This window comes from Gobio gobio (genome assembly GCF_949357685.1).
Source record: "Gobio gobio genome assembly, chromosome: 13".
NCBI lineage: Eukaryota > Metazoa > Chordata > Actinopteri > Cypriniformes > Gobionidae > Gobio > Gobio gobio.
In genome coordinates this window covers 31,143,487-31,162,741 of record NC_137106.1, presented here as the reverse complement: position 1 = coordinate 31,162,741, position 19,255 = coordinate 31,143,487, and the positions used below count along the sequence as shown (strand labels likewise).

At 38.1% G+C, this 19,255-nt stretch overlaps 1 protein-coding gene across 1 annotated transcript in view; it reads right to left on the bottom strand.

Moving 5' to 3' along the window:
• adck1 (aarF domain containing kinase 1) overlaps positions 1 to 19,255 on the bottom strand; it is a 167,320-nt gene that overhangs the window by 66,001 nt on the left and 82,064 nt on the right. Inside the window, exons 5-6 of the mRNA XM_079832759.1 lie at positions 3,361 to 3,519; positions 1,884 to 2,042 (exon numbers count right to left, since the gene is read on the bottom strand). Of these exons, the coding sequence (XP_079688885.1) occupies positions 1,884 to 2,042; positions 3,361 to 3,519 (318 nt within the window). The remainder of the gene's footprint in view (positions 1 to 1,883; positions 2,043 to 3,360; positions 3,520 to 19,255) is intronic.

The following is a 19,255-nucleotide window of genomic DNA, read 5'->3' as shown; positions in this document are numbered from 1 at the left end:
GCCTTCAGAGTGCTGCTATGCGATTGATAGGGAGTTTTTTTTTCAAACGAGGTTTTTTAAGCATTACTATGCAGTTACTTGTTAGGGTGTTTTGAGTGGTTTTTAGAGCATTGCTATGTGGTTTCTATGGTGTTCTACTGGACACATTATGAACCAAAATCTAATACATAATGCCAGATGTTTGTTCAAATCCCTAAATCTAAATATGAACGAGAGTAGTAGTGATACTTGACTTATCAAGCACCAGTAACACAGTTATAGACTGTGCACTATGAGCGAGCAGCATAACTAGCCACACCGAAATCACCCTGCTGAGAGTCGCTATCTGTATTTCCTAACAGTGACAGAGAAAATGGGTTCCAGCAATAAGATTCTATATGACGGATAATGCCAGATGCTCAAAATTAGCTATAATCTGCACATAAAGCTCAAAGCAGCAGGCTTTCTTGATGCTTCAGATGACCTTCCTCTTTCACACGAAAGCTTCCTGTTCCTGAACATCACTGCTTATCTAGTGCATCACTCTACCAGCTCGTCTCACTAATTAAAAAACTTTCTCCACATAATAAAGAAGATTTACAGACTTTTTTTCTTTGATAATTTCCCTCTACCTGATACTAAGGCCTGGCTTTTGCCACCACCTCCGGCGACACTCTCTCAGGCTAGTTCCTCTCCGCTCTCTTTATCAAACGAACGTCAACGATAAAAAATCCCTCCGTTACCACCATATAAACAGAGCCATTTTTCAGCTCAGTGTCTGCCTTGTGATACAGCCACACGCTCTGAACTGCTTGCGACTGTGCCACAACGCTGCTGCTGTATAATCATGCTTGTTTTACAGGGCGAAAGGCTGATGCGGAGAGCTAGGGATTTATTCCTGACATGGCGGCTTGTGCTCCGTTGTCAAACGTTTTGACAGAGCTAATAGTGTGCATTAGAGGCACAAATCTGCGGGTGTAAACCCAGGCAATTCTCATTACCCTGCAGGGCCAGCCAGGTCTCTTTGTTATTCATTAAAAATGAAAAGGGGACTTGCCTGGAAGCATTTGGCAATTGTTATGACAGATTATTTACCTTACAAAGTTTTTTTGTGGGTGAGAAATATGAGGGTACTCTGATATGTAGCGTCTAGCCGAGACAGTGTGAAAAAGTGCAAGTTAAAGCTAGTATTGTGTCTAAGTAGGACTTGTAAAGTGACTTGCCTCACTTGAGAGTTGACAAAATTCTCAGAATAAGATTTGCAGTGCTGTTGAAATGCAATTTTTTTCCATTCATTTTTCATGGCATTCGTGCAGCCTTGAAGGGCACACTACTCTTAAGAGTCGTTCCAAAATGAAATTGACCAAGTGAATTCGACCCGGGTTCGAATCTTCTGCCGAGCTCGCTCTTTTCCCATCACATATCACATCGGAAAGGCATTTACTTTCAATAAGAAAATGTTCTAAAAGTGGAAATAAAGTGCCTAACGAAATGTTTAATAATAATAAAAGTATATATTGGGTAGGGTTAGGGGTAGGTGTAGGGAGGGCTTTTATTGTCCCATTAAGACTGCATCCATTTAATAATTTTAATAAATATAATCATTTACACTCTAGGTTAATATTGCATCCTGTTAATGTACAACAATACTGAGGTGCAAATAGTATGTATCTGTCAAAATAAAGTATTAATAGCATCTATCACTATTTGCACTTAGTGTTAATAGCAAATATCGCTAAGAAAATATGATATTTTCACTTAGTGTAAATAGAATCTAGTTGCTATTACACTTGGTGTAAATAACATCTATCATTATTTGCACTTAGTGTAAATAGCCGCTGCCAAATAAAAAGTATGTTTTTGTTGTTTTTCCCAATGCCACATTCAGAGAATCTTTCACAAACCTTCAAGAAGTTGAACTGCCTGAGCATGTCTGCTATTTTCTCAGCGTTTCGTCCCTCATTGAGGAAGTCCAGCTCCAGAGGCAGGTTTTTCTTGGCCTCTTCCACCAGCCACATAAAAGCAAAGTCTGGAAACAACCAGTGGACAACCTGAAGGAGAATCTGAAGAAAGACACAGATACATATATTTGTACTTTGCATGGTCTGATCAAGATTTTCATTTCATTTCATTTTATGTGACAAAAAAAGTGCTAAACATCTTACAATTTCTGGAAGGAATATGAAAACTTGCACAACTGTATAAGACATTAAACTGAAGCCCAGGTGCCAGTTGCATAAACATAACCATTATGTTTAAGATCTAGTATGACCCACTAGTAATTAGTCAAGGGGCATTCAGTCTTACTTTTCAGTATCAAATTAGGCTAGTCTATGTTTTTATGTAACTGATTTTAAAAAGTTTGATCTCTAACTTGTGAGAATAGTCTTAAAGAGTTAGTTCACCCAAAAATGAAAATTCTGTCATTAATTATTCATTCCAAACCCGTAAGACCTTCGTTCATCTTCAGAACACAAATTAAGATGTTTTTGATGAAATCCGAGAGCTCTCTGACCCTCCATAGACAGCTATTAAATGACCACTTTTAAGGCCCAGAAAGGTAGTAAAGACATCAATAAAAAAGTCCATGTGACTCCAGTGGTTCAACCTTAATTTTATGAAGCCACGAGAATACTTTTTGTGCGCAAAGAAACAAACAAATATAAGGACTTTATTCAACAATCTCTTCTCATCTGTGTCAGTCTCCTACGCAGTTTATGTTTGCCAGTTCCTGTGTCAGCATTACACGCATGCGTGGTGGTGCTCACGTGAACAGCTTTGGCCAATGGTAAGCCAGCGTTCTGGCGTAGCTCTGACATAACTCGGAAGCCCTGAACTGTATTTACTACATCAACAGCGTAGGAGACTGATACAGACGTGAAGACATTGCTGAATAAAGTCGTTACTTTTGTTTGTTTTTTGCACACAAAAAGTATTCTTGTCGCTTCATAAAATTAAGGTTGAACCACTGGAGTCACTCGATGTCTTTCCTACTTTTCTGGGCCTTGAAAGTGGTAATTAAATTGCTGTCTACGGTGGGAGAGTTCTCGATTTTCATCAAAAATATCTTAATTTGTGTTTTTAAGATGAACGAAGGTCTTACCAGAACTCTAAACCAAGACTCTGAGTAAGACTTGGCCATAATAGAGTAATTATATGTGATGCAAAATGAAATTGTAGGTGCATGGACAAATGGCTATTTGCAATAAATGAATGAATAAACCTGTAGGCTGAATGATGGATTCTATTTTTTAAACACTAATGGGAGGTGAATAGGCCCCTAGACGAATCGAGCTATACATGGGCATGTGACAATGACAGAGCGTGTGAATTAGGCATCAGAAGCCGGCCATCGGGCAGCCCTGCTACCCCTGTAATTACCTCCATCACAACAATGTCCTTGGAGCTTTGCCGCTGGACCTTGGGATGTTGTACTTTCACTGCTACCGTCCTCCCGTCTGGAAGTACCGCTTTGTGGACCTGAGCGAGGGAGGCGGCCCCGTGAGGGTTCTCGTCAAACTGGATGAAAAGTTCGCTGAGCTGAGGAGGAAATTTTGTTTAAACGTTAGAAAACTGGAAAGAGGCAGGAACAGTATCATATCGGAATACCGTAGGTGTTCTGATGATGAAAAACAAGTAGGCGGTCATTTAAATGGTACTTTTATCCAAACTTAAAGTACACTCTGGGGCGAAATTAGGGCGCTATTAAAGGGTTAGTTCACCCATAAATGAAAATTCTGTCATTAATTACTTACCCTCATGTCGTTCGACACCCGTAAGACCTCAGTTCATCTTTGGAACAGAAATTAAGATATTTTAGTTGAAATCTGATGGCTCTGAAAGGCCTCCATTGGCACAATGGCACGGTTCACTCTCAAGACCCTTAAAAGGTACTAAAGACGTCGTTACAAAGTCCATCTCACAACAGTGGTTCTAAAATAACTTTATGAATCGGCGAGAATAGATTTTGTGCACAAAAAAACCCTAAATAACGACTTACATAGTGATGACGATTTCAAAACAAGGCATCATGAAGCTTCGAAGCGTTATGAATCAGCGAGTCGAATCAGCGGTTTGAATCGCCAAATTTCAGCAGTTTGGCTGTTTGACACGCGATCCGAATCATGATTCGGCTAACTGATTCATAACGCTTCGAAGCTTCATGATGCCTTGTTTTGAAATCGTCATCACTATGTAAGTCGTTATTTAGGGTTTTTTTGCGCACAAAAACTATTCTCGCCGATTCATAAAGTTATTTTAGAACCACTGTAGTGAGATGGACTTTGTAACAACGTCTTTAGTACCTTTTAAGGGTCTTGAGAGTGTAAAGTGCCATTGAGCCATCAGATTTCAACTAAAATATTTTCATTTCTGTTCCAAAGATGAACGGAGGTCTTACGGGTGTCGAACGACATGAGGGTAAGTAATTAATGACAGAATTTTCATTTTTGGGTGAACTAACCCTTTAAGAGGGGGAATTGTATGTGTACAATACATTTAGCAACTTTATTTTATAATATTAAAATAAATAAATAAATAGAAATATATATATAAAATAAACAGAAATGATTCATAAATAATTATTAATTGAATATATGTTCAATTCATTATATATAAATATATATATATATATATATATATATAAATATATATATATATAAATATAAATATATATATATATATATATATATATATATATATATATATATATATATATATATATATATATATATATATATATATATATATATATATATATATATATATATATATATATATATATATATATATATATATATATATATATATATATGTATACACTGTATATAGAAACACACATGTAATAAAAAATATAAATAAATGCAATAAATAATTTGCATTAGTAAAACAAAGTAGTACTATTTTAATAACAGCACAATTTTTCGGTTTGTATATAAAAATAATAAAAACTGTATAATAACATTTGATGTAATATTTAATATAATGTAATAGTAACAAAGGGAAGCCAGTACCCAGAACAACTTTTTGGTTACCAGCCAAAATCCTTCACCACACAAATCAATAAATACAAGCTGATATACTTAAAGTGCAATAAAATGATCTTAATAAAATTCCCCATTTCTATGTAAACAAATCAAACGTGTTAGTTCTCTTTGCAACATTTGTGCCAAATGTGCTATACTTCAAGTAAATACTGACTACAAAGAAATATGATATTCAGCAAGAAACAAATCATTTAATTGCCAGTTCAGTTATAACAGCAGGGGAAATTATGTTGAGCAGGGTGTAAGCAGGGCATCTTGTAAATGTGGTTGGTGAAAAATAGCATGACTGATCAGTATGCCACTTTTTTCCTGCGATGCCAACTGCAATGAATATTCAACACAGACACAACAGGGGCAGTGGAAGGGAATGCCAAGAGGAAGTGACAAATTTCTCATTGGTGTGTGCACAAGAGGAGTTAACCATAAATAAATGCTCCAAAAGGAATATCAAGCTGTTCTGCTCCAAAAGAACATTTATCCAAATGCATTTCACTGTTCCTAGAGAGACAAAAAGGATGAAAGTGTGTTTAAAAAATGAGGGATGGTAGACCTTTCAACATTGAGTGCAGAGAAATCCCAGCTTTTCATACAATTAACGTCACCAGGCAACCTCTACAGAAAACGAACGAGAGAGTAGCAGATGAAGGTCAACTCAAATGCGGTTGTTCTTTTCAAAGCTCCTAAGAGTCAAATACTGAATCCAATGGCAATGCACAAATTTAGAGTCTGCATAAAGTGTGCTTCTTGAGAATCGTAGGCTCCTGGTGCTCAAACTGTAGGAGGTGAAATTGCACTACTGCAATATATCATTTTGTCCAATATTTGCATGAATCCTCCTATTGCATGAATCCTGCGATGTATAGGGCAAACCTACAATCCTATATGATTTTTATATAATGATAAATAATGATTTTTTTTTCCATCCAGGATGAGGGCAGAGCCAAGAGAAATCAATAAAAAATATATAACCTATACTGCTAAATTATACATATATTTACCCAGTTTTGTGTGTGCCTTTTTTTTTTTTGCTGCTGCTGCTGCTCAGCGATATGCTAACAAAATCAAATGTGAGCACTAGTCAGGTCTTGTGTCGTCAACTAAAGTAACAGCTTATGAAGCTCATCTGCTGTAAAATCTGAAACTATTTGAGCTGTACAATGGCAAGTTAATGCATTAAAGATTTTGTTTGTTCATAATGCGTCCAAAACTGGCAGCTCCAATTCCAAGAACGGAATTAAGAAAATGTGTGAAAAGCTCTGAAATGTCTGATGACTAAGTAAGTGGATTTTATCATTGTCCAGGTTGGATTTCTGCCATCTGTGTCAGCTGAGCGGCATGGGGCGGACTTTCTCTCCAGAGAGAGAGGCGTGATGCCAGGGTTTGCCATCTCAGGTGAAGAACCGTTGAGAAACAAACATTTCTCACCTTATGCATTCATCCAGAAATTCCCCCTGCAAATGGCTCTGATCCAGCCTGTTGAAGTCTGGACGGCACCCAGGGTAATAAGTATGAGAAGCATGCAAAAGAACAAAGCATAAAGGAGCTGTGAATAGCACATAAAGAGTTCTGCTTCTCTGAATGTGAAACTGATTTAGTGACACAACCAGATAAAAATAGAGCTTCTTTGTCACGATTCAGATTTGCCAGTTCCTGGCAGAGTTTACAACACTATAAATTAATGATATACAGAAACTCCCCATATCCTGAGCAGAAATTAGTACACTTTTACTTGTGAGGACCTCCTACTGGCCTATTTCCTTTAATTGTAAATTAATCATGAAATTTAACAATGTATGCTTGACAAAGCCAACATACTGATTTACTATTTAAGCATATTATTATTCTTCTGAGACCCCATATATACTGGTTTCTATATCTTTTTTAATGGATTTAACTTACAAATGTCCCGTACCAAACCTGTGAACAGGCCCAAACTCCCTAGTCTTCCATTCATGGGTGAAACATTTTCATTTAATAACTCCTATAAACGTATTGAAGCAACATTAGATATTCAGGCTGTTCTGACTTTCAAGCTGATGCCAAAACATGCTAGCAACACTGTTAGAAACATACTAGCAATGTTAGATACATACTAGCAACACCTAAGCTGCTAAAAAATGCTTGCAGCATGATTCTAGCAATGCCTACCAACATAGTAAAACATGCTTATTTTGTGATCAAAATATCCTGTCCGTCCAATAGTAATAAGCACCATTATTTCACAGACATAACTCTGTAAACAAAGCAAAATAAACAGAAACTGCTCATGTAAATCTAGTATATTGGCTACAAAACGCCACACATTTTTTTTACAAGATGTAACATAAGTCTCTGATGTCCCCAGAGTGTGTATGTGAAGTTTTAGCTCAAAAATACCCAAAAGATATTTTTTTATAGCATGTTAAAATGGTCACTTTTTGAGGGTGTGCAAAAACGTGCAGTTTTTGTGTGTCCCTTTAAATGCAAATGAGCTGCTGTTCCCGGCCCCCTTTCTATAAGAGGGCGGCACTTCAAGAACTTGTGTTAGCAGCTCTGATAACCTCACGCAGACACACACTGAAAATGTCGGAAACTGTTCAGACTTTTATGTTTAAGCCGCAGTCGGACAATGATGGAGAGACGCAAGAAGAAGTGACAATATGTAGAATGCAACAGGACGTTTCTGAATGGTAAGTTGGTGAATTTATGTAGCTGATGTGAACTTGAACTATCTTCAAGTCATTGATTAGCACATTCTGTCATGATAATCTATAAATCGCTCATATGGGAACTGTTGTAAGATGCACAGAGCCAGAAAATATATGCTGCTTGGAGATAGAACAGGTATAGTTTAGTTTAATTACGGTTATAACTTATGTTGTCATCTTGCTTTTATGACATTCTATTGCATTTACATACATGTGAAAAGACAGATGCAACAGCTTGAGCAGACTCCCAAATGTGCTCTACTACAACAACTCTTCCTCTTCTCAACATGGCCTTTGTTCCGTGTTCCCGGGGGCAGGGTTTATGTACATTTTAGGGTTTGTGATGTCACCAACCCATGACTAAGCTTGTGGAAGCCCCTACCAGCCATTTGTTTAGTCCTTAAAAAAAGGAATTTTCTTTGAAAGAAAATATCTTATTTTGCTTTGAACTTTGAGCGTTGTAACTTTGCAGATGTTATTTATGCTCAAACATCAACATTACACACTAACTAAAGTTAAAAAAGTGAAATCATAATCAACCACCCCTTTAAAGTCACAAACCTAGGAAAATTTGACTGGTCCTTCCTCAAAAATGTTCACAGTATTAGACCGGACCCCTGTAATGGACTTTGTTTCCCTGCAGATTGATAAAAAGTTGGTCTGACTCCAAAAAGTTGTCAATCATACCCCTTTTCCACCAAAGCAGAGCCAGAGCTAGATCGGAGCCAGAGCCTAGTTTCAAATCGGTTCTTTGTGTTTCCACACACAAAGCCCCAGCTCCGAGCCAGAAAAAGTGGTTCTTAAGTAGCACCAAAACATTGCTGGGCTAGAACAGGGCTAGAAGTAAGAACCGATTACGTCAGGCGCTGGGGGCGGGGTCAACAAGACCAACACAAACTTGAGATCCGCCATGTTTGAAATAGCAGCTAATGGAGCTACAGCTGCTGCTCGTTTGTAATCTCCGTCTATACAAATTACGGCAAACTACATGAATGCGTTGGATTCGCTGTGTTTGCGTTGTGTTTTGATGCCGATGTAGGATCGTAAAGCCATGTGAATGAATAGTAACGCAACGTTTGCTTTGTTGATGGAAGGCTTGTTCGCAGCGGTGCTGTGCAGTGATTCACATGCGTTTTTTTTATATCATACGTGCATCGGTCTGCGCAGTGACGATGCATCTCGAACAAGCCTGGTGTGTGTGTGTTTCCCGCTGCTCAGGGTTGCCAGGTTTTCACAACAAACACGCCCAATTGCTACTCAAAACAAGCCCAATCGCGTTCCAGGGGGGGATTCCCCAGTAAAAATCACATTTGGGGGTAAAATATGTGTTTTTTGGCACTAAAATTCGCATTCCCGGGGCTAAATATCACATAATTGGGGTCGCTTCATCCCGCGGACATGAAAAAACAGCCCGCGGCAAAACCACAGACTTGGCAACATTGCCGCTGCCTCGCTAGCGTTGCTGAGAGAGATAAGGCGTATTTAGTGATGTAAGACATGGCTCTGTTGTGGCTCTCAGCCCGTGGAAAAGCAAAACGGTTCTTAGAAGGCTCCTCAGTCGAACCAACTATGAACTGGGACTAGCTCTGGCTCTGAATTAGCTCTAGCACTGCCTTGGTGGAAAAGGGGTATCAGATTGAAAACCCGATTGGAGCTTGCTTGAGTGCAGTATACATTATAAACTCTGTAAACAGACTGTGGCGGTCAGTAAGTGTGCCATCTGAAACGGAGAGCACCCTTAAAGGCACGCATTATTCAAATAATTAATTATCAGCCCATTTTTGAAACTTTTTATCGAGAAAAATCTGTCACAAGTCACTTTAATGATGCTACACAAGATATTTGGCCTTTACATGTACAGCCCCCTCAAAACAGTTTTGCAGCAACATCAACAGACTGAGCACATGCTGGACATGGTTGAGTCCAAACTCTGTGGGGTTTTTTTCAGAGATGGACTTATTCTCTGATGTACACAAACAACCTGTCTGATTAGGCTAATGTGAACCTGGCCATGACTAGTTGCTCAGAGGAACCTTCCGGCTCTCCTGAGGCGTCTCACCCACACATGACTAGCACTTGCCACTGCTTGCGTTACGCAACCGAATCACTGGAAAAGCTCTCATTACACTGTAACCATGCAGATGATTTTTTTTTTTCTGTGTATAATGACACATAGAACTTTTGACACAAATATAGCAGATTTTTACCTATAAAAAAATAGCAGATTTGTAAAGTATGCATGCATCTACATTGCGATTATACGTTTTGCTTTGTAAAATGACAAGTTTAACCATCACTCTATGAGGCAATAGTTTAGCAAGATTTTGCCTGCTGAGTCACATCTTTCTCATCTGCCATTCAAAGCTTGGAGGGGTAGGGCTATGATAGGCTCCTCCCACCCCAGCTCCATTCACTGTGAGACAAGAATAATGGAAGCAATTAGCTATAGAAGAGGTCAAGAAGGAATCCCTAGAGAGCTGTAGTCATTAGACTAGCCTGTCTCTTGTCATTTGCAATATGCTCACCCCACAGTCCTACAAAAGCCTTCGCTACAGAAGCCGCCATGTCAAACCTCAATTGTGTGCTAATTCCCTCTGGAGTTGCGTTTCAATACGTCCAGCATAGCATGCAAAGCACAGGTCTGGCATTTGTACTTTCGTACCATTTCGACTCACTGTCCTTTCTCATTTTTGTCATTTTGTTTCTGCTGGAGCGTTCACGCAGTTGACCCAGTTTGTCCTTTCTGAAATGATCAGATAATCAGAGTTTTGTCTCTTTTTCGTGCGAGCTTATCTAAAGCCACAGATGACTGGGAGCACAGATCAGCCAGCGCCTGCGATGGCCTGATAGCACAGCGTGACCTCTGACCTCCCGCTGAGCAGCCGGAGCCATTATTGTGCCTCACTGTAATCACAGTCAGCTGAGACTGCCGCAGAGGAGATACACAAACAGAGCTGATGCCGGTGTGAGCGGCCCTCAAAACAACTAAAGCCTGCCCACTGACTGACCAATGAATCTGTGCTATTTATTGCTGTTGACGAATATAGATGTGCAGAACTGATAAAATAAAAAAACTAAAAATAAATAAAACATTTTAATTAAAAAAATATATATAAAAAATAAAAATAAAATATATTTTGTAGAAATATATACAGAACTGATCAAATGGCAACTCAATAACATTAAAGGGATAGTTCAACCAAAAATGAAAATTAGCCCATGATTTACTCACACTCAAGCCATCATAGGTGTATATGACATTCTTCTTTCAGATGAATACAATCAGAGAGTTATATTAAAAAAATGTCCTGGCTAATCCAAGCATTATACTGGCAGTGAATGGCAGGCCAAAATTTCAAAAATGTTTGCAGGATGCTCAAAAAAATGGTGCTCAAAAAGGATGCTCAAAAAAGTGCATCCGTCTGTTATAAAATACGGAAGGCTGTCTGGTGGAATATAATATAATATATTGTATTCGTCTGAAAGAAGAAAGTCATATACACCTAGGATGGCTTGAGGGTGAGTAAATCATGGGGTAATTTTCATTTTTGGGTGAACAATCCCTTTAATGTTATTGAGTTGCCATTTGATCAGTTCTGTATATCTTTCATAAAGTCACAAAAACTTCTACAAAATATATTTTATATATTTAATACATTTTTTGGTGAACTATCCCTTTAACTATAAAATAATAATATAATATAATATACACCGATCAGGCGTAACATTATGACATAATATTGTAATATTGTGTTGGTCCCCCTTTTGCTGCCAAAACAGCCCTGACCTGTCGAGGCATGGACTCCACTAGACCCTTGAGTTGTGCTGTGGTATCTGGCACCAAGATGTTAGCAGGAGATCCTTAAGTCCTGTAAGTTGTGAGGTGGGGCCTTCATGGATCGGACTTGTTTGTTCAGCACATCCCACAGATTTTGGAGTTTGGAGGCCAAGTCAACACCTCAAATTTGTTGTTGTGCTCCTCAAACCATTCCTGAACCATTTTTGCTTCGTGGCAGGGCGCATTATCCTGCTGAAAGAGGCCACAGCCACCAGGGAATACCGTTTCCATGAAAGGGTGTACATGGTCTGCAACAATGCTTAGGTAGGTGGTACGTGTCAAAACATCCACATGGATGGCAGGACCTAAGGTTTGCTTCCGCCTGCTTGCCTTCTTCCCATAGTACATCCTGGTGCCATGTGTTCCCCAGGTAAGCAATGCAAACACAACAGGCCATCCACATGATGTAAAATCATCCTGGTGCCATGTGTTCCCCAGGTAAGCAACGCACACGCACCAGGCCATCCACATTATGTAAAATAAAACATGATTAATCAGACCAGGCCACCTTCTTCCATTGCTCCGTAGTCCCGTTTTGATGCTCACAAGCCCACTTTTGCCGCTTTCGGTGGTGGACAGGGATCAGCATGGGCACCCTGTCTGGTCATTCGGATATGAATCCCCATACGCAACAAACTGTGATGGACTGTGTATTCTGACACATTTTCTATCAGAACCAGAATTAACTTCTTGAGCAATTTGAGCTCACCACTGTTCCTATCTTGGACCACTTTAATAGATACTGACCACTGCAGACTGGGACAAGACCCACAAGAGCTGCAGTTTTGGAGATGCTCTAACCCAGTCGTCTAGACATCACAATTTGTCCCTTGTCAAACTCGCTCAAATCTTTACGCTTGTCAATTTATCCTGCTTCTAACACATCAACTTTGAGGACTAAATGTTCACTTGCTGCCTAATATATCCCACTCACTAACAGGCACCGTGATGAAAAGATAATCAGTATTATTCACTTCACCGGTCATAATGTTATGCCTGATCGGTTTAATATAATATAATATAATTAATATAATATAATATAATATAATATAATATAATATAATATAATATAATATAATATAATATAATATAATATAATATAATATAATTAATATAATATAATATAATATAATATAATATAATATAATTAATATAATATAATATAATATAATATAATATAATATAATATAATATAATATAATATAATATAATTAATATAATATAATATAATATAATATAATATAATATAATATAATATAATATAATATAATATAATATAATATAATTAATAATATAATATAATATAATATAATATAATATAATATAATATAATATAATATAATATAATATAATTAATATAATAAATATAATATAATATAATATAATATAATATAATATAATATAATAAATGAGTGGGGCTTGTGTAGTTTCAAGGGTGCTCTTGATCGTTACTAGGTAGTTGCTTGCTTAACTCCCTAGATATGGCTCAGGTCCCTTCTGGAATTTTTTACTCATTTTATTGTCCAACAGGTGAAAACTCAATCCAATCGCTTAGAAAAGTAAATAGCACACTCTCCTCAACCAATAAACAACAAAATATGCTGTTTGCATTAGCTTTAAATTTTCGTTTTAGCTTTTGATAAACTACTCACCAACCCCACTGAAACTAATAGCATAACCAAAGTGATCAATCGACTATAAATGTGTGAAACCTTCAGAATTAAGCAGATTCACACATTAAAATTTCCTAAAGTGTGAGCTGATCGCCATCTAAATCTTAATAATAAATATAAGGGGTTTATAAGTGCGTGTATGTGTGTGTAAGTTTCAATAATATAAATACCTCAGACATCTCAGATGGCTCAAAGATAACTCATTATATAGTGGTTCGAAACATACTGGCAACCTGCACTGAATCAAAAGAAGAGAAGCCTGGGCTTGCTGCACTAAAATATATAACTGTGTATCTCACAGTATTTACTGCAGATGAATGCAATAGTTTTCTTTTGCAGCAAAGCCCATTAACATTTTTATGGTAAACTGAGTTTTCCATTATTCTTTCAGAGAAATTCTTTCTTTGCGGACCGTCATTATTCATCCTCCTGCGAAAGGCGATCTTATCTTAATTACAAAACACAAAAACTTGTTCACCAACGTAAAATGCCAACAATTCAGCATTCCTGTTTTAATGCAAACTAAATTCCTTTTCCAAACTTTGAAATTACTTTGGAATGAAAAAGGATGGAATCAAACACATTATTGATCAATTAATCAATTAATCAATAATAATTCACACACACAACAAACAAATCATCAGGAGGGAATCTTTCTAAATATTGTGATACAATGCAACTGATTACATTTTAAGAAAAAGCTATAGCTACAAGTAATCAACAAGACATGAACTAAAGAAAATGAAAAAGTTTAAGCAGCCCCACAGCTTTCAACATTGGTTTATTTCTCGGGCAGCAAATCAGGCATATTAGAATGATTTCTGAAGGATCATGCGACACTGAAGACTGGAGTGATGCTGAAAAATCAGCTTTGCCATGACAGGAATAAATTATATTTTATAATATATTCAAACAGAAAACAGTTATTTTAAACTGCAATAATATGTCACAATATTTCTGATTTTACTGAATTGTTGATCAAACAAATGCAGCCTTGGTAAACATAAGAGACTTAAAAACATAAAAAAATATATTTCTGAACCCAAACTTTTGAACTGTAACATACATCAAATGATCCATCAAATTATGTTTCTGTAAAATATGTTTGTCCTGATCCAGAGATTCTTATAAGTCTTTTGGAAATGGGGTCTTTTTGGTAACTTTCAGTTCAATTTAAATAAAGGAATGGTCTCAGACTGAGTCTCTCTCTTATCTTCATTTTCAAAAAAATAAATATTACTTGCTAAAATTCATAATCACCACAATAGAATGCTCCCAATACCTTATACATCCTAGTTTCAGAGATTCATTCCTCTTCCTTCAGTTGTCATTATAACCTGTCCAGGAAGCAATTAACCTATTAACTCTGTGACTTTAAATTTAAGAGATGCACTCAAGATTGTCAACTCAACTCAGGACTGAATTTGTGCTCGGGTGTACTCTCCTCTCCTAAATAAGCAAAGGCAACTTCTCACGTTTGTCACCTTCTCTTTTTTTCCCCCTCCCCTCCGCCACAAATAAAGAGTGACAAACCACTTAAATTCTTCCCTTGCCATCGCCTGTGCTCTTTTGAAATTATAGGGGAAGCAACAAAGGCAGAGGATCTCTCTCCCATGGTGAGCTTTGCCGGAGACAGGGCAGCTGGAAATGTGTGCGCCATTTTCTGTCCTAAAATCAGAGAATGTTCCCACACAGGCAGACCTGAAGATGCAGCCCTTTTCTTGAGATCTTCAGGGTCAAGCAAGAGAAACCGAGGGGGGCACGGACAATACCTGAGCATTTTACACGAGTGACACCTCACAGTGTGTCCCAAACCACCAGCACACACTCAGCACTCAGACAGACAGTCTCCCAGCGGTCCACCTCCAAAGCTTTATAACTCACTTCCATTGGCTCAGATTTCTGTAGCCACTTGAGTTCTGATAAAATACCAGATTTCACAAAGGGTAAGAGCCCAGAAGCCATGGACACATGAGAAAGGGTCACATATAAATGTGAACCTAATTGGTCAAATGTCTTAAGCGCTCGTCTTACGTAGTAACAAGCTTCAAAATGATAAGAATGAACAATTATTAACAATACATGTCATGTCGACATATTGATCACTAATTGAGACCATCAAGTACTGAATGAATCCCCTGCTTTGATGAGATTCCAAGCCTAAAACACAAAATCTCCTGGGCAATATGTCACCGGGGTCTTGTTTGCCATGTCACTATCAGAGTCTCATTCCCATACATCCTTTATCTTTATCTCTCTCTCTCTCTCTCTCTCTCAAGTATCAGAGACAGGTGAAGAGCATCTTCAAGTGCTTACTTTAAGAGCTTTCCTTAAGAGGGGCCACAGCGGTTGAAGCCCCTAGAGCAAAGAGTAAAAAGAGTAAGGCAGAGACACGGGAGAGAATTGATTACGCCTGGTCTGGCGTTAACCGCCATTCAACTAATTGCGCAATAATTGCTCACGATAAAAAGACCATCTTGAAATCAAGTTCTCGCCAGAATGACTGCACAAAATAGTTTTTTTTTTTCTTTTTACAAACTTTCTACGACTCTTTTCTGAGGTACCCCTTTCAATTTCTATGTGAGGCGCAGTGAATAAAACATAACATATTGTGAGTGATCGCAATAGCTAATTTGCCAAACTCTCTATAGACTGCGGAAACTCCCCAAGGAAGGTGTTACTCATTTTTCTGGCAGGCTGCAAGCTTGTGAATCTCTCGGCTGCGGGCTGAAACTCCGCTCGTAACGTCTGACAGGCCTCTCATTCACACACTGGCTCTGAAACGACACCGTAAGCCCTCGGGGAGCTCACTCACATACCGCACTGGGAAAAGTGACGCTCCCAAAGGCTTCCAATCACTAACCGCATATGCCATGACATACATTACCCTACTGGTGCAGCTATGACAGTCCAGACTCCTTGCAGCTATTTGATCACTAGCTTCCCTCAAAGAACTTGGAGTAAAAGCATCATGACTTGGAAAGGTTGCAGGCAGGGGTAATTGCATGATGCAAGCAATTATAACACTCGAGCATGTCCCGAAGAACGAGGATGCTAAAATTTTGGGCAGCTAGAGTCAGGTCTCTGTTTCAAAAAAACAATCGTGAGGGCTGTGCGCTTCTGCAGCCTGAGGGGCCGCTGTGATGAACGCTGACGTTTTTACAAGGAGCGTTTAAGAGGCAAATGTTTCATCTGGGAGGTTTAAAAAAGCAAATTAACTCAGATCTCTAGCCCTGGGGCAACTGGCTAATTTGAATTGGTGTGGAGGTGGGACGCCGCTCAGTTCGCTGTTCATTTTTTGCTACTGTGTAGGAACAGTACTAGGACCCAATTTGCACACACCAACATTTGAGGCTTTTTACAGCTTTTTTTATTGATATAGACTGTAGTGAATAGATTAGTAAATGCTGAATTATTGGGGAGAAAACAGAAATGAAATCAGGAAATGGCACAGGTTAGAACCTCCCATTAGTGCTACGACTAAAACAAGCAAATAAAAACAGTCAACAGAGATGAAGTACCTTTAATTTGGCAAAAAAAAATTTCATGAGATTGTTCACAATGGTCATTACCATGTTTATTACTATATATTAGTGCTGTCAAATCGATAAATAACAATTAAATCACATCTAACATAACAGTTTGTGTATATATAATTATATATTTTAATTATGCATGGTTTGGTGTGGCAGAATGCGTGCAAAGTGCGCTCCCTTAATAATTCCTAAAAAGCTGACATCTCAGTTCAGAGCAATCTGACAAAGCTCCGTTACCAATGAAGCTGACTGCACAATGAATCTTTCATAATGTCTACACATTTTCCTTGTTATAATCTCAGGATTTGCCAGCATGCAGAATTAAGAACTGAACAAAAACTCACTTTGAGCAGTGAGTGGATTCTATCTTAAATCCATCTTTTTGGCCATTGCGTTCAAGAAATCAACACATATGTCTGTGATTGGCTACATTGCACAACGCAGCAAAAACATGTTATAAACAGAAACTCTGCCTATGCTTGTGCCTGTAAATCGTTTATATTTTGTTTTAGTTGTTCTTGTTGCTTTTGTGCAATAGATGAATATTTGTTTTTAGATGTTTTATTTTAAGATATTTCTACTTTACGGGAGTCCCGCGAATAGTTTTATTCTCCGCAACCCGCACACAAACTTACCGCCCACGTCCACACTCGGCTATCAAATCTAGCACTCTATTGCATTAGGTCCCGCGGGAGTGCAGGTCTATAGCATATAGAGCTTCATGTAATGGGTTTCCATGGCCAAGCAGCTGCATCCAAGCCTTACATCACCAAGTGCAATGCAAAGTGTTGGATGCAGTGGTGAAAAGCACGCCGCCACTGGACTTAATGCTCTTAATGCTTCAGCATACCAAGATATTTTGGACAATTTCATGCTCCCAACTTTGTGGGAACAGTTTGGGGATGGCCCCTTCCTGTTCCAACATGACTGTGCACAAGCAAGGTCCATAAAGACATGGATGAGCGAGTTTGGTGTGGCGGTGAACTTGACTGGCCTGCACAGAGTCCTGACCTTAACCCGATAGAACATATTTGGGAGGAATTAGAATGGATGAGACTGCGAGCCAGGCCTTCTCGTCCAACATCAGTGCCTGACCTCACAAATGCGCTTCTAGAAGAATGGTCAAAATCCCCATAAACACACTTCTAAGCTTTGTGGAAAGCCTTCTCAGAAGAGTTATGAGTCTCTGATATATGTATATAACAGATGTGATTAATCACGATTAAACTTTTTGACAGCACTAATATATAGTAATAAACATGGTAATGCCCATTGTGAATCTCGTAAATTATTATTTTTGCTAATTAATGAAGAAATACAACAAAGAACAAGATCTAAGCTTTTGGAATGGGTCTTCACGGTGCAACTATCAGAGTAAGAGATCAATGAGGTGTCATTACAAAAAAGTAATAAAACAAACAGGTTATGGACGCCATGAAACACTTGTTCTTATTTATTGAATTGAGCATAATAAAACAGAAACATTAAAGATTCAATTCAGGCAAGACTGACAAGCATTATTAGCTCCGACACCTTATATTTCCATGAAAGTAGCCACTACTGTGCTAAAGGTCCAGGCATGAAATGCTAATAACCACATTAGTGTTCACCCCGATCGACACTACCAATAAACTTTGTATAGAACAGTATGGAGCCACATGGTACAGCGACCTCATTTACAATTCAAAGAGCTTCTTGTTCAGCTGTGTGTTCTGGAGGATGTTTCTCATCTGCCTGCTTTCAAGTTGTACACAGTTATTTTGAAGACGTTTGGCAGGAATAATAAGAAGGTTTCTTACACAATTGCATATGTATAATCACGAGCAACATACTCTTTGTGATGATGAGCACCATACTGCTGCCTCTGCTGACACTATAATGGCTGTGGTGAGCTCAAATTTCCCCTGCGTCTCTGAGGTATAATTAAAACATGTTGTAATCATTTTTTCTCCTTAAGAGCCAAACACTGACACGCCACAGAAGCTAGCCACATCTGAAACGTATACGAAATTTCAATGATTAACAAAAGGACAGAGGGTTCAAATCTTCCTCCATATCAATGGGAATAACAAGGGTCAACTAGTAGCACAACATTCATAATATTTTTTTAATATAATTTTCTATAATATTTCAATATTATTCTTTACTTCATTTTGTACTTCCCTACTGGAAATATCCCTTTATGCAACTGTAAGCTACACAGTTAGTATTACAGACCTGATATAGTATTAGTACCAGTATTAAGAGTGACACTGGGGGCGTCTCAATCAGTTCCCTAGCTAGTGAATCAGCATATCGTGTACACAAATTCGGGCAGTGGTAAGGACAGTAAAGGACGCTGGCTCACTACACATTGGGACACTGATGACTCTATTTTCGGCGTTGTGACAATGAGGACATTGAACAACATCACTACTGGTTTATGAACAACAGCAGAACTGATAACATTCTGACATTACTTGTAATGTTATTTAAAGTACATTATGATAAATACTTA